General features: G+C 60.9%; 1 protein-coding gene across 1 annotated transcript; it reads left to right on the top strand.

The window, feature by feature from the left end:
- The first annotated feature begins 966 nt into the window (after positions 1–966).
- On the top strand, positions 967–15522 carry CASKIN2 (CASK interacting protein 2). The gene is made up of 20 exons (XM_012778808.2): positions 967–1102; positions 2276–2769; positions 7595–7646; positions 8156–8253; positions 8696–8841; positions 8919–9014; positions 9101–9231; positions 9406–9514; positions 9884–9992; positions 10130–10224; positions 10690–10951; positions 11071–11192; positions 11311–11371; positions 11484–11575; positions 11711–11821; positions 11901–12002; positions 12126–12264; positions 12406–13893; positions 13984–14206; positions 14572–15522. The coding sequence occupies exons 2-20, from the start codon at positions 2676–2678 to the stop codon at positions 14660–14662; spliced, it is 3621 nt and encodes a 1206-aa protein (XP_012634262.2). The 5' UTR covers positions 967–1102; positions 2276–2675; the 3' UTR covers positions 14663–15522.
- Positions 15523–15665: the final 143 nt, after the last annotated feature.

The following is a 15665-nucleotide window of genomic DNA, read 5'->3' as shown; positions in this document are numbered from 1 at the left end:
CGAAGTCCCCCGACACACCCACCGGCTCTCCGCCCTTCTGCCGTCCTGGGTCCTAGCGCCTGCCGGTCACGCGCGCCTCGATTCCGGGCGCTGGGAGTTTCGTTTGCAGATTTCTGGGCGTGCAGGAGCTCCCCCTCCTGTCCCCAGCCCTCCTCTGGGCACCTCTCCCATAGAAGTTGAGGAGCGGACGTCTGTGAGTGTAGAATGAATAGTCAAATGTGTGGCCGTACCCTCCGCCGCCCGGACTGGGCAAGGAGGAAGAAGAAGGGCCCCCAAATTCCAGCTCTGCAAACTTCGGGCCGCCCGGGGGCTGTGAGGAGCGGTCCCGGGCTGTTCGGAGTTCCGTCAGGGTCTTCGGCTGGGCCCCTTCGGAGTGGCTCCGAGGACGGGTTCCGAGGGCCGGCGGTGGGAGGCGCTGTCCGGCCCACGACGGTGCTGAAGCGCCACCGCAACCCTCCATCAGCACCTCCTGCAGGCCGGGGTCCCCCGCCGCCACGCGAGCCGCCCCGTCGCCGCCCGCTAGGTGGCAGCATTGCTCCGGCCCGCGGCTGCGGGTCGGCCGCTCTGGCCGCGGGCGACCGCCGCGGGAGTCCCGGGAAAGGCGGAGGGCAGAGAGGAAGGGGGTTACCCAAGTGGGGTCCCCGGGTCTTGGTTGCCACATCCCTTCACATCACGCCTTCTCTCCCACCCAGCCACACCCAGGGTATCTCGCCCTTGGCTCTCGACTTCAGAGCCCCAGGTCACCTCAGCTCCACAACCTGCACTCAGAGCGCGAACTCGCACTCTCCAGCTCCGCTTCACCTGCGCGCATGCGCGGACCCGGCCCGCGCCCCTGGTCAGGACTGGCGCGGTGGGGGCGGGGCCTGTCGCGGCGGGGGCGGGGCCGCAGGCGCTGACTGACAGCCCGAGTGCGCGGCCCGGACCGTCCCTTCTCTCCCGATCCGGCGGGAGGGACGGGGGAGGGGCGGGATTTCCTGCGGGAGGCGCCGAGCCGGCCTTGGAAAAGGAGAAGGAGAAGGGGGTGGGGGGCCGTGGGAGTCACGTCCTGAGTGCCAGGGACCGAGCAGGGCCAGCCGGACCCCCGGCGGGACGGCCGGGCGAGGTGAGACTGCGGGACCTGAGCCGGGGGTCAGCACCCTTAAGGGCGGGCACAAACTAACTTTTTTTGCGGGATTGGCGGGCGCCTCCATCTCTCCGCGCCTTCCGTCCTCCTCGCGCCCCCTCTTTCCTTCCTCCGCATCGGCACCTCCGGCGCCGTGCCCTCCGGTTCCTCCTGCCGCTTTGTTCCCGGGTCGGCCTGGGCTGCGCCGGGCTGGGCTGGGGGGTTGCGTGGCGCTGGAGGGGCATTCCGGGGGGCGGGGGAGCCAGCCCGACCCCGGGCGCTGCCAGGCGCGCCCCCCCTCGAGTCGGCCGCGGGCCCTGAGGGGGAGTGCCCTCTGGGTTGCGCTCGGGACGCTTTGGGAGTGAGGGGCTCCCAGCCAGGGCCCCAGGCCTGTGCAGGTCTCATGCCACAAGACTCTGGCAACAAATTCGCCGCCACCGAGGAACTGACGTAAGCTTTTCTGCAGTGAAGTCGAGGGTCTGGGCTTCAGGTTCAAGCGTGGGGGGCCCGGGAGCCCCTTTTGTCAGCAGTGCCCCGGCTCTGCCTCTGTTCTCTGCCCAGCTGCTCCACGCAAGGGGTGAAGACGGGTCAGGAACAGGTGCTGTAAAGCGTCCCTCTCCAGCAAGCAGAAATGGGGGGCCATGAGCTCCCGGTTCCCTGCCCTCAGTCATAAAGAGCCCTGGGGCTAGGGCATCCAGCTCGGAAAGTAAAGCCGAGGTAGGGAGGAGTGTGGGGACAGGCGCCTTTGACAGGGAGTGACCCCTGCCCGCCTGCCCGTGCCTGAACCTCCCAGGCCCCACCTCCTGGCCCGCCAGTTGTCTGTGGGTGTTGGAGCCTGGGGCTGTGGAGAACAGGGTGCTGGCCTGGCCTGCCCCGGTGTGTCGTGCTGCCAGGGCCCCTCCTGCCCAAGGTGGAGGTGCTGCCAGGTGCCCTAGGGCCCCAGTGACTCAGCCTCCCCCTCCCAGAACACCACCTCCCCCTCCACAAACTCCTCTCAGCGTGAAGGCTTCCTCCCCCCCTTGGAGTGGCTCAGCCCCTCCCTTGACTCCCAGGGGCAGTCAGGGTGGCTTGGGGGCTGCCTGGAGGTTCTGTCCTGCTCATCCTCTGCCCTGCTGCGGAGACCCTTGCAGACTGTTGCCCAGGCTTCAAACAGAGGCACTGCGCCTTTTCCAGACCCCTGACACTTGTCTACCGCGGCTGCCTGAGTCCCGAGGGAATGCTGGCTGCTCTCTGGGTGGGCACTGGTGCTCCCCAGCCAAGCCGGGAAGATTGGCGTGCCCAGTCCCGGCCCATCCCGGGGCCGTCGGAAGCTGCAAGCTGATATCCGTCCAGATTTCCACGTAGCCTCCACCCCCTCCGAGACTGGCTTTCCTGCTTGTGGTGGCAGCTCACGGAGCACCTTGAGGGAATATCCATCAGCGCCTGACAAGGAGCCCATTGCCTGGGACACCAGACGTGCTCCAGGACCAGGGGCTCTCCAGGGGGCTGAGGCATGGCTCCTTGACATCTTGGCTTGGACCAGTTTGCCTGCCTCTGCCCTGGACTCAAGCCAGAGCCTGGCCCAGGGGCCAGGATGGGTCGTGAACAGGACCTGATCCTCGCTGTCAAGAACGGAGATGTAACTGGTGTGCAGAAACTGGTGGCTAAGGTCAAGGCGGCAAAAACAAGTGAGTACTCGGTGGGGAGACCATCCAGTCAAGGACCTTCCCCGAGAGCTCAGGCCACAGAGGCTTGGTGGAGGGGGTGTCATTGTGATATGCATACTCGAGTAGGGAGGACTATCTTGTTCTGGACAAGAAGCGCCTCTGTGGGAGAGCCAGAGAGTTGAGTCTCCTTACTATGTGTCCTTAGGCAACTCACTTAACCTCTCTGGGCTGAAGTTTCCTTGCCTACAGAGAGAGGGTTTAAGTACATTCATTTACATTTTTATTGAGTTCGTATTTTGTGCCAAGGTGTGTTCTAAGCACTTGTCTCTAGCAGTGAACAAAACGGACCAAAATCCCTGCCCTCATGGACTTGCCTTGAGGCAGATGGCTTTGCATATGTGTTCTATGGAGCCAGGGGGTTTCTGCCAATGGCTGGGAAAGACTGAATAGATAGAACACATTCCTCACTCCAACCCCATACACACAGGCTTCAACAACAGCATCTCTGTGTTTATGTCTTATTTTACTGATACCCCCATTAAGTTATCTACTACTTTAAATAAAAGTTCAACACTATCTACTTGCTAAAACCCCTCTTCCCAGCCGAGCGCAGTGGCTCACACCTGTAATCCTGGCACTCAGGGAGGCCAAGGAGGGAGGATCACTTGAGGTCAGGAATTTTTTTTTTTTTTTTTTTTGAGACAGAGTCTCGCTTTGTTGCCCAGGCTAGAGTGAGTGCCATGGCGTCAGCCTAGCTCACAGCAACCTCAAACTCCTGGGCTTAAGCAGTCCTACTGCCTCAGCCTCCCAAGTAGCTGGGACTACAGGCACGTGCCACCATGCCCGGCTAATTTTTATATATATATATTAGTTGGCAAATTAATTTCTTTCTATTTTTTATAGTAGAGACGGGGTCTCGCTCAGGCTGGTTTTGAACTCCTGACCTTGAGCAATCCGCCCGCCTCGGCCTCCCAGAGTGCTAGGATTACAAGCGTGAGCCACCGCGCCCGGCCTGAGGTCAGGAATTTTAACACCAGCCTGAGCAAGAGCAAGACCCTGTCTCTACTAAAAACAGAAAAAATGTAGCTGGGCAACTAAAAACAGAAAAAATTAGCCGAATGTGGTGGAGCACACCTGTAGTCCCAGCTACTCAGGAGGCTGAGGCAGGAGGATCACTTGAGCCCAGGAGTTTGAGGTTGCTGTGAGCTAAGCTGACGCCATTGCACTCTAGCCCAGGCAACAGAGGAAGACTCTTGTCTCAAAAAAATAAAAAATAAATGAAATAAAATAAAACCCCTCTTCCCCTAACTGATCTGCTTTTGCCCCTGGGGGGGAGTGTGGCCAAAGCTAATTTTCTAGAAGTTTCCACATAGCCTGGGGGCTGTAGTCCTGACAGGGCTGTGGGGGCTTCATGCACCGGTGGCCACACCTGAGCCCCATTGCTTGGGTCCCTCTATGGTGAGACCCCCAAGGAGACTAGACTTCTGGGTTATCTATCTTATCTCCTTGAGATCCCAGACCAGCGGGGGCAGGAGGTGGTTTCTACCATCAGACTGAGGCTGGAGGAGGAGTTCTCTGGATGGGAGGGTCTTTTCTGGGGTGCTGGGGTCTAGCTCCAAGACACACCTTGGCCCTGTACACAGGAAGGAATCCCCCAGGGTATTCAAAGACCTTTGTCCCCACCCACACCTATTCGAGATCCAGAAGGAAGGGTTTTTGCACACCACGGTGGGAGACCCAGGGCACGGAGAGATGGAGCTATGGGGGGGGGGGGCCTCTGTGCCCTGGGGAAGTGGACACCAGGGAAGGTGCTAAGAAGGTCCCAGGGGAGAGCCCTGAGGCCCAAGAGTGGGAGCCACTCCCACTCCCCCATCTCCTGTGTGTTGTTTTTGGCAACCTGCCCAGTGGGGCCTTGGTCAGGCTGCTGGCCTCACGGCCCTGGGGCCTCAAAGTGAGGCCCTCGGGAGGGCAGGCAAGGGGGGTCTGGAGGCTGGTGGTGGGAACTTCACAGCTGGGCTCCTCGGCTCCAAGGTCCCCTGTGCCTAGTGGGAAATGTCTGTGGGTGAAGAGGTCCCTGCCTTCAGCCCCAAAGGGGAAAATTCACCCTGCACAGGGTGCAGGTGCGGGCAGTGTGACTAGGGCCTGGCACCATGCCTCTCTTCCCAGTCCTCTGAGGAGCTGGAGAAGCTGGTGACAAAAGTGAGATCACAAGGTGACATTCGCAAGCCTTACAGTTTATGAAATGTTATAATTTCCTTACTGCTGTGTGAGATAGGTATTTCTATATCTGTTCTACAGATAAGGAAAGTGACGCTCAGAGAGGGTTAGTGACTTGCCCAAAGTCACATAGCCATCGTGTGGCTGGTCAGAGGCAAAGCTGCGACCTGTGCTCCACACTTGGCTACCCCCAAAATTACCTAGGGATTACCTAGGTCAGAATTACCTAGGGATTGTTTATTTATTTATTTATTTATTTTTAAAAGACATGGTCTTGCTATGTTGCCCAGGCTGGCCTCAAACTCCTGGGCTCAAGCGATCCTCCTGCCTCGGCCTCCCAAGTAGCTGGGACTACAGGTGGTGTATACTGCACCTGCCTAGTGGTTGTTCTAAAAGTTTAGACTCCCTGGACTCCCCCCAAAATTAGAATCAATCACAGAGGGCCTGGGACTCTGCAAATTAGAACGTTCTCCAGGTGATTGTAATGCAGTTCCCAGAAGTGGGGCTAGGAACTCCTCCATACCACAGAGAGGTCACGGAAACTGCCGGAAGGGAGGTGTCAGGACTCCCCTCTTTCCTTTGGGGAGGGTAGCTGGAGCTTCTGGCTATCCAAAAAGAGAGGAGAAGGGAGGCAGGTGCTGTCTCAGCCTCCTCCATTTGATGTCTGGTGGCATTCCCTGCCCCCTGCCAGGTCCTCTTTGGGGAGCAGGTGGTGGGAGGAAGGGGTGGGGCAGCCCTGGCCCCTCCCTCTTCCCCACTCCCTTTCCCGAGCAGTCTCCTTCTTTGGCCAGAGGAAATAGAGTGGGCTGGGGTGGCCGGCTGAGCTCACATCCTCTGCTGGAGAGCCTAAATCAGGAGTGACCTTTCCACCCCCAGAGCCAGGCCCAGGAAGAAGGTTATGCTGTAGCAGAAGTGCCTGGAACCACTGCCAGGAACCAGGACCCTCCACCCTCCTGCCGATGTCCCCAGCCCAGTCACTCTGAACCTCTCCCTCACCGCCTTTCCTGCCATTGTTCTGGAAATAACAGAGCCGCCCAGGCCTGTGCCTGTTCCTGTCCCTCCCCAGAAGGGCTGCATCCCGCCACCCAGCTGCCCCATCCCAAACTGTCCAGGCTGGCGGACGGGTGGGCGGGATGAAGGACTTTATTAGTCTCGTCCCTGCTGACCTTGTCTTTACTGGGGCTCAGAGAGGTACAACTGGCCAAGGTCACACAGCCAGAAAGGCAGAGTGAGCATTTGAGCCATGCATTTCCTGCTTCTAAGGGCCCTGTTCTTTCCACTACCCCAAATGGTTCTGTGTGACAAGGACTTTCCAAGGAAGCTGGAGGCAAACTAGGAGGTGTGTGTTTCTTCCCAGTGGCCCCAACAGCATCAGCTCATCTGTCCCTCCTTGGCTCTGTATTTGCCTTTTTTGTGTAGTGTCCTTTGGCTCAGTCCTAAACGAAGCTGTCCCCTCCTCCCAGTCCCATGTTCCTCATTGCGGGGTTGGTCCCTCCCTGCTGGAATGAGGCCCTGTCTTGCCCAGGCTACTGGGATATTCAGGGGCCCACCAGAGCCTGGGGGGCAGGCCAGGACCAGCATGCTTGGCACTGTGCCCAGCCCTGGTCGAGCCAGGCCCCCTCCTTCCCAGCAGGGGTGGGTTCCAGCGGGAAGCAGGAGCCACTGAGACACGCCTTCCCCTGCTCCTCCCCTCCCCATTGCTTCAAGGACCGCCCCCACCAGTGCCCTGGCTCAGGCAGGGAGCACACCTGCATGAACCCTGCCCCGAGAAGGTGATACCAGCAAGCAGAGCACCCCTGCCCAGGGCACAGACAGCTCAGCTCACAGCCTGTGGGTGCAGAGTCAGCAGTCACTCCTCAGGCAGGCTGAGAACCCGCCGAGATCCGGGGGGAGAGTGGGGGATTGTGCCAGCTGTTGCTGAAGGGACATCATGATAGTATTGGCCAACACATAAGGAGGGCTAGATGGTGACAGCTCCCATCTTTGCATGCTGACAAGGTTGAGCACTGTACTCACGGCCTCTGTGGGCAGGTTCTGCGATCAACTCATTTTACAGATGAGGACACTGAGCCTGAGAGGTTAAATGACCTGCCCAAGGCCACACAGCTGGCACCTGGCAGAGCTAGAGTGAGGTGTAGGTCTGTCAGACGCCACTTTCCCCACCTGGTGGGGCTCCACTGAGGGATGCCCCACCAGGGCTGGCACTGTGGCCCTTCAGTCGGCGGAAGTCCTTCTCTTGAATACCTAGCGCCCCCTCCTTTCTCTTCACTGCGCTGGGCCCAGCAGGACAATGTGACTTGCTCCCTGGCCCATTCAGGCAGGAATGCCAACCATGCGCTCCGTGGGCCTGTCCTCTGAGGGCACATCATGCCAGTACCCCCCCTTTGGCTCTATAAACACTCGAGGCCGGGGCCCGGGAAGCCAGGCCACTGCTGCAGCAGTTCCCTGCCTCCAAGCTGACAGGCTGGTGGGCCAGGGTAGGAGCACAGGGACAGGACCGGTGAAAGGCCATGGGGCAGGTGCTTTCCTGCACACCAAGAGGTCAGCAGGCTTTGTGAGATGGGGGGAGGGAACGCTGGTTGAGGACAAGTCACCTGATGTACCTGTTGCCTCCTGCCCTGACCCCCAGAGCTCCTGGGCTCCACGAAGAGGCTGAACGTCAACTACCAGGATGCGGACGGGTGAGTGGAGCCCTGGGGAGGGGCGGGGGGAAAGGCCCTGAGGCCCAGAGCCCCTTCTCTCAGACTTGGCCCTGAAGTGTATTTGCTGAGAGCTCTGGGTCCTGCTCGTGTAGGTCCAGAGGGAGGGGTCCTGCCCACCTCCCTGCCTGTGGACTTACCCTGCGTGAGGGGAGGGCCCTGGTGCCTCTCCTAGGGGCCTTCTTGGGTCAGATTCCTGCCGGGCCCCCTTTTCTCCCTGGAGGGTAGGAACCCTCGGGCTCCTGCTCCCACGGCCCCCTCCCCTGGGCCGGCTCGGGGGGAGGCCAGACAAACAGGCCTCTCAGCCCAGACACTGAGCCCTTTCATGCTGTGGCCCGGCTGCTGCGCTCCCACGGCAGGGCTGGCGGGGGTGGGGAGGGGGCGAGTAACCCATCCCTGCCAGCCCCCAGGATGGGCTCGAGTGTGGAAGACCAGGGTTTGGGGTTGGGGCACTGTTCACTGATACCCCCTACTGTCTGTCCCCCCACCAGATTCTCCGCTCTCCACCATGCTGCCTTGGGGGGCAGCCTGGAGCTCATAGCCTTGCTGCTGGAGGCGCAGGCCACCGTTGACATCAAGGACAGCAATGGTGAGACCCCAGTGGGTCCCCTGCCCAGCAGGTAGAGGCCCTTCCCAGACCCTGTGATCAGAGCTCACTCCTACTATCCGGTAGTAGTGCTGATTGATGTCTGTGTAGCTTCTCTGGGCGTGTAGGTGGCTTTTCCCTCTTTAATCTTCACAGCCTTCTGGGATGGGGGTAGTGCTGTTGTCCTGTTATTCAGATGAAGAGTTGGAAGCTCAGAGAGGTTACTTACGTGTCTGTCCTGGGGTCATCAGATTATCCATGGTGGGCACAGTGGGACTCTGGCTTCTGCCCCGTACAGCAGACTGCTTCCTGACCACCCCAGGGCGAGGCCAGAGTCACACCCCCTTGGGCTGTCTGCCCTCCCAGCTGTGGCTCTGTGCTCTGCTCAGTCCCCCACTCAACGCCGTCCCAGGCCCTCCCTCAGAAACCCCTTCCCTCCTGCCAGGCATGCGCCCACTGCACTACGCGGCCTGGCAGGGCCGGCTGGAGCCTGTGAGGCTGCTGCTGCGGGCCTCTGCAGCCGTCAATGCCGCCTCGCTGGACGGGCAGATCCCTCTGCACCTGGCTGCGCAGTACGGACACTACGAGGTGGTATGTGAGCCTGCCTATGGGGACCTGGGGGCAGGTGCCGAGCAGGCCAGGCCCTCACTCAGCACCCCCCACCCCAGTCAGAAATGCTCCTCCAGCATCAGTCCAACCCGTGCCTGGTCAACAAGGCCAAGAAGACGCCACTAGATCTGGCCTGTGAATTCGGGAGGCTCAAGGTGAGGCCTGCAGCCCTGGGGGTGCTGGGTCCTGGATGCCTGCGGGGCCTCAGGAGGAAGCTCTAACTGGGTGCTGGGTGCTGCAGGTGGCCCAGCTGCTGCTGAATAGCCACTTGTGTGTGGCGCTGCTGGAGGGTGAGGCCAAGGACCCATGTGACCCTAACTACACCACACCCCTGCACTTGGCTGCCAAGAATGGCCACAGAGAAGTCATCAGGTATCCCCAATGTCCCCCCACTTCCTCATCCCCTTTGTGGGGGACTGTCAGTGCCCCACAGTGCCCTCCCCTGCCACCATCTTCACCCTTGCTCTCAGCCTCCCAGCCCCTGGCAGGCGGCTTCCCCTCCAGCCCCTAGCCACCATGACCCCACGACCCCCTCTCCTGCCACAGGCAGCTCCTGAGGGCCGGGATTGAGATCAACCGCCAGACCAAGACAGGCACGGCACTCCACGAGGCCGCGCTGTATGGCAAGACCGAGGTGGTACGGCTGCTCCTGGAGGTGGGTGTGGACACTTGGTCACCCCACAGGTGTACTCGGGAGCCTCTGCTGTGTGCTCAGACTGGCTAGGGAGGCACGGCAGGGAGGACTCTACTACTCGCATGGTTTTTGCATGGGTGTTGGAGAAGGGGCCTGACTTCCTTTTGAATGGTGCCAAGGCCGTGTGGCTTCAGAGCAGACCAACCTGGTTTGAACCTCAGGTCTGCCTCTCACTAGCTGAGTGACCTAGAGCTCGTCCTTGACCTGGTCCCTGGGCTTCCATTTCCTCCTTTGTAAAATCTGAAAATGATAATAGTACCCACCTCCTGGATAGTTGAAAGATGATAGGCAGAGTGCTCAGTGCATGCTCAGGCGACACTGTGTACCCAGGGAGGAGTGGACGTGAACATCCGGAACACGTATAACCAGACGGCACTGGACATCGTAAATCAGTTCACCACCTCCCAGGCCAGCCGGGAAATCAAGCAGCTACTGCGCGGTGAGTGCAGTGGGGGAGACCCCTCCATGGGGGCTGGAGCCGCTCCAGTAGGTACCAGGATGTGGAGGGGAGCAGATGTCCTGGGGGGGGGGTTGGGTGGAGGACCCTTAGATGACACCTGCTCACCCTTCTCTTAGAGGCCTCAGGGATCCTGAAGGTGCGAGCGCTCAAGGATTTCTGGAATCTTCATGATCCCACTGCTCTCAATGTCCGGGCAGGGGATGTCATCACGGTGAGGGACCCGTGCCAGCATTCCTTTGCCAATACAAATGATCACTGTTACTTATTTGGGCACCTGCTGTGTTGTCAGGTTGTGGGCTAAGTAAGGTCTTTGTATGCACTCTCATTTAATTCTTTCCAAAAATCAGAGAAGGTAGTGCTATTACCAATTCTGTTTTAGAGATGATAAAATTGAGAAATTAAACTAAAATTAGAGAAATGGAAGTGACTTGGCCAAGGTCTCACAGCTAGCAAATAGTGGAGCTGGGGTTTGACCACAGGCTGGCCCTGGAGGCACACTGGGGACTGTGGTGGATACTGGCAGCAGGGGCAGAACTTGGGCCAATTTGGGCATCAGAGGCCAGCTTCTTGGAGATAGGGGAGAGCTGGACCAGGGATGCTGGCCTGGCTTGCAGGGACAGCTGCTTGCCCCTTGCTTGGTGCTGTGAGTAACTGTGCTCTCCCCACCCTGTTGCAGGTGCTTGAGCAACACCCCGATGGCCGCTGGAAGGGCCACATCCACGAGAGCCAAAGGGGCACGGACCGTGTGGGCTACTTTCCCCCAGGCATCGTCGAGGTGGTCAGTAAGCGAGTGGGCGTCCCTGTGCCCCGCCTTCCCTCTGTGCCCACCCCCCTGCGTCCAGGCTTCTCCCGGACACCGCAGCCTCCTGCCGAAGACACCCTGCACCCTCTTACCTATGGCCAGCTCCCTCGGATGGGCCTTAGCCCAGACAGCCCAGGTACATCCTCCCAGAGTAAGCACTGGGCACTGGTGTGGGCGTCAGGCTTGGGTAAGCTGCCAGTCAGCTGTTGGCAGTGCCACCTGAGGTTCTGACCCCTTTACTCCTGCCCCCTGCAGCAGGTGACAGGAATAGTGTGGGCAGCGAGGGCAGTGTGGGCAGCATCCGCAGCGCTGGCAGCGGGCAGAGTTCTGAGGGCACCAATGGCCACAGCACTGGCCTCCTGATTGAGAATGCCCAGGTAAGAAGCGGGGGGGGGGGGGGGGGGGACGGGGGGGGGGGGACACTGGTTCCAGGGCAGGGCCCACCCCCCACTCCCAGTTCCCCAAATGCTGAGTTGCCTCCTTTCCTCTCTCCAGCCACTGCCCTCTGCCGGAGAAGACCAGGTACTGCCAGGACTGCACCCCCCATCCCTGGCAGGTAGGAAGGGTAACTAGAACCTGGCTGCTAGGAGAGGTGCAGGTGGGGAGGCTGAGGGCTTGGCACCCCTTCCTCCTGCCACTTCCGATTCCATTTCTCTCCCTCCTTGAAGACAACCTGAGCCACCGCCCTCTGGCCAACTACCGCTCTGGGGAGCAGATCTTCACCCAGGACGTGAGGCCAGAACAGCTGCTGGAGGGGAAGGTGTGGCCTTCACTGGGGAGTGCACTCTGGGCCTCAGGGGAGACTGCAGGGACTGTGTGTGGACTTAAGTCCCTGGGGGAGGGAGGAGCTTTGGCTCAGCTCCTGCTAATTCTGCCTGCTTCCCTCACCCCCCAGGATGCGCAAGCCATTCATAACTGGCTGAGCGAGTTCCAGCTGGAGGGCTACACTGCCCACTTTCTGCAGGCTGGCTATGATGTGCCAACTATCAGTCGCATGACGCCTGAGGTAGGTGCTACAGCTGGGGAGGACAGGGAAGGCCCAGTGGGCAGAGGAGGGACCCTAATGCCCAGACTCTGTGTGGCAGGACCTGACAGCCATTGGGGTGACCAAGCCTGGGCACAGGAAGAAGATCGCCTCGGAGATCGCTCAGCTCAGTATCGCTGAGTGGCTGCCCAGCTACATCCCGGTGAGTGGGTGGCGGTGGTGGCACAGGCTCTCGCCCTCAGCTGTGCTGTGTGGTGTCTTTTCCTTTCTGACCTGGGGGCAGAGGATTGCAGGGAGCCAATTCTCAATGCTGGCACTCTTCCAGGCGGACTTGCTGGAGTGGCTGTGTGCACTGGGGCTGCCACAGTATCACAAACAGCTGGTGAGCAGTGGCTACGACTCCATGGGGCTGGTGGCCGACCTCACCTGGGAGGAGCTGCAGGAGATCGGTGTCAACAAGCTCGGTGAGCCTGCCTGGAGGCTTTCTGGTTGGGCCTCACGTGCCTCCCAGGATCTCCAAGAGAAGAGAGAGTGGGGTCCAGTGGTGACTGGGGTGATCCTTTCCAGGCCTAGCTAACCTTGCCACTTCCATCCACTCCTCTCAGGGCATCAGAAGAAGCTCATGCTGGGGGTGAAGCGGCTGGCGGAGCTTCGGCGGGGCCTCCTGCAGGGGGAGGCCCTAGGTGAAGGCGGGCGCCAGCTGGCCAGGGGTCCAGAGCTGATGGCTATCGAGGGGCTGGAGAATGGGGAGGGTCCAGCTGCAGCTGGCCCACGCCTCCTCACTTTTCAGGGCAGCGAGCTGAGCCCAGAGCTACAGGCAGCCATGGCAGGAGGTGGCCCTGAGCCGCTCCCCCTGCCCCCTGCCCGCTCCCCCAGCCAGGAGAGCATCGGGGCACGCTCACGGGGGTCTGGTCACTCACAGGAACAGCCTGCTCCCCAGCCCAATGGTGGAGACTCCAGCACCCCCCCAGAGAGGAACCTTCCAGAGGGCACAGAACGGCCCCCCAAGCTTTGTTCCCCACTTCCAGGCCAAGGACCTCCCCCTTATGTTTTTATGTACCCCCAGGGCTCACCCTCCAGCCCGGCCCCAGGACCACCTCCTGGTGCACCCCGGGCCTTCTCCTACTTGGCTGGCCCCCTTGCCACCCCTCCTACCCCTCCGGAGCCGCCTCGGCCCAAGCGCCGGTCCCACAGCCTGAGCCGCTCGGGCCCCACCGAGGGGGAAGGTGAGGGGGAAGCCGAAGGGCCAGTGGGCAGCGCCTTGGGCAGTTATGCCACCCTTACCCGGCGACCCGGACGCAGCGCCCTCACCCGGACCAGTCCTAGTCCGACCCCAACTCGAGGGGCGCCCCGAAGCCAGTCCTTTGCCCTTCGTGCCCGACGCAAAGGTCCCCCACCCCCACCCCCCAAGCGCCTCAGCTCGGTCTCTGGCCCCACCCCGGAGCCACCTCCACTCGATGGGAGCCCAGGGACCAAGGATGGAGCTGCAGGGCCTCGAAGACGAACACTGAGTGAACCAACTGGCCCCTCTGAGCCCCCTGGCACGCCCGCCCCCGCTGGCCCCGTGTCAGACACGGAGGAGGAGGAGGAGCCAGGCCCTGAGGGGACACCCCCATCTCGGGGCAGCTCAGGGGAAGGGCTGCCATTTGCAGAGGAGGGGAACCTGACCATCAAGCAGCGGCCGAAGCCAGCTGGCCCCCCACCCCGGGAGACGCCTGTGACACCTGGCCTCGATTTCAACCTCACAGAGTCAGACACTGTCAAGCGCAGGCCCAAATACAGGGAGAGAGAGCCGCTGCAGACGGCACTGCTGGCCTTCGGAGTGGCCAGTGCCACACCTGGCCCCTCCGTCCCCCTGGCCTCCCAGGCTCCCAGCGAATCACCTTCCTCTGCTGCTCCCAGTCCTCCCCAGCCCAAGCCCAGCAACCTTCCACCTCAAGGAGCTGTGGCCCCTCATCCTCCCAGCCCCACAGTGCAGCTCCCTGTGCCCTCCGTGTGCCCCTGCCCTGGGCCGGGTCTGGAAAACACAGCAGGCAGTCGGTGGAATGGGGAGATGGAGCTTCCGGCTGCCCTCATCAAGGTACCTGGCACAGGTGAGGGCCAAGGCCTACAGGGAGAGGGCGCCGTCTGCAGGGTCACATCCAGCCCAGCAGAGTCCCAAGCCGACCTTTTTGTCTCTGCAGGTACAACCCCGAAGCCTGTGTCTGTGGCCTGTACCCAACTGGCATTTTCTGGCCCTAAGCTGGCTCCTCGGCTTGGCCCCCGCCCGGTGCCTCCTCCGAGGCCTGAGAGCACTGGGGCTGTGGGCCCAGGCCGGGCTCAGCAGAGACTGGAACAGACCAGCTCGTCCCTGGCAGCTGCACTGAGGGCTGCGGAGAAGAGCATTGGTGCCGAGGAGCGAGAGGGGTGAGGGGGCTGGGTGGGGAGGAAGAGAAGGCTGGGGGTAGGAATAGCTCGCAAGGCTCCCGGGGATGTTGGAGGGGACACAAAGGCAGAGCCTTGCACTGGGGGCGCGTGGGGGGGATGCTGGAGGCACCCAAATCTGACCTTGAGGGAATCCTGGTGACTGCCATTTAGAGACATGTGAACTCGTCCATAAGGGGCGGTAACTCCCTTGGGAGATTTTGAAAGTAAGAAAAGATGGCACAAAGTATTTGGTACCAACACAGGGGCTCAGTGACAGCTCCCTTCCCCAGGGCCAGCAGGGTGTGGGCCCCAAGCTGATCTGAGCTGATCTGAGCTGATCTGATCGGGTCCTTCCCCTGCCGCAGCCCCCCTGGCACCTCCACCAAGCACATTCTGGATGACATCAGCACCATGTTCGACGCCCTGGCTGACCAGCTGGACGCCATGCTGGATTGAGCTAGACATCCTATGGCCCTTCCGCAGTGCCCACTGCCCTTGCTCCAGCGCCGAAGAAGCCCCTGCCACCCTAGGGACAGGCAGAGGGCTGTTCCAGCTGCAGCACCCCTCCCTAGCAGGGCTTCTTCCTGCTGCTCCAAGCCAGTGGCTATCAGCACCACAGTTCTTAGGGGGCAGCCCCGTGGTGGGGGCCAAGGGGACTTGTCAGAACCTGACTAGCTGAGGGGACTCTGCTGCAACTCAGCAAAGGCCTCCCCAGAGTGTGATCTGAGCGACAGCCCCGCCCCTGGACAGGGACCCTGGTAAGAGCTGTCTCCTCACGAAGAAGGAGGGGGCAGCAGGGCTTCTGGGGTGCTTCCTCTGTGCCCCCCCACCTGTGTCTGAAGTCCCTGTGCCAAGGGAATGCCTCTTGCCACCTGCCGTGCTGCCCTGGTGCTGAGGCTGGAGGAGGCAGTGTGTCCGGCTGGGCCCCTCCCCGCAGGTGTACACAGGACGTGTAAGCACGCGGCAGGGGCGTGCCCTCGGTGGCAGTGGCTGTACCCAGCTCCTGCCCCTGCCTTCCCTCACTGTAGGCAGAGGTGGCGGGGGAAGAGGTAGTGGGATTAACAGATCCCTAAAGTCCAAACTTTTTCAATTGTAAATGTTATTTTTTAAGCAGAGAGAAATGCATATATTATAAATGGAATTTATTCTATCTATTAACTGCCTGAGAGGGCGCAGTGGGGGGAGTCTGGACCACAGCAGTAGTGCCCACTGCCCACCTCAGGGCTGGAAGCCCGACCTGGGTGGCCCAGGCCTCAGCCCTGTAACCATTAACCTCTTCCCCCAACTAACACCAATGAAAGCGTCATTCCATACAACTCAGCTGTGTGTCTGCCTCTGTGACATGGACCCCTGAGCTCAGGGGTCTCAGCTAACTAAGCCAGATCCAAGGGGCACTTGCCTATGTGGAGGAGGAAGGCCTGGGCCCGCCCCTCCTCACCTTTTGTGCTGCCCCCGCCGG

Source organism: Microcebus murinus, chromosome 18 (assembly GCF_040939455.1).
Source record: "Microcebus murinus isolate Inina chromosome 18, M.murinus_Inina_mat1.0, whole genome shotgun sequence".
Taxonomy (NCBI): domain Eukaryota; kingdom Metazoa; phylum Chordata; class Mammalia; order Primates; family Cheirogaleidae; genus Microcebus; species Microcebus murinus.
This window is presented reverse-complemented; position numbering and strand designations above follow the sequence as displayed.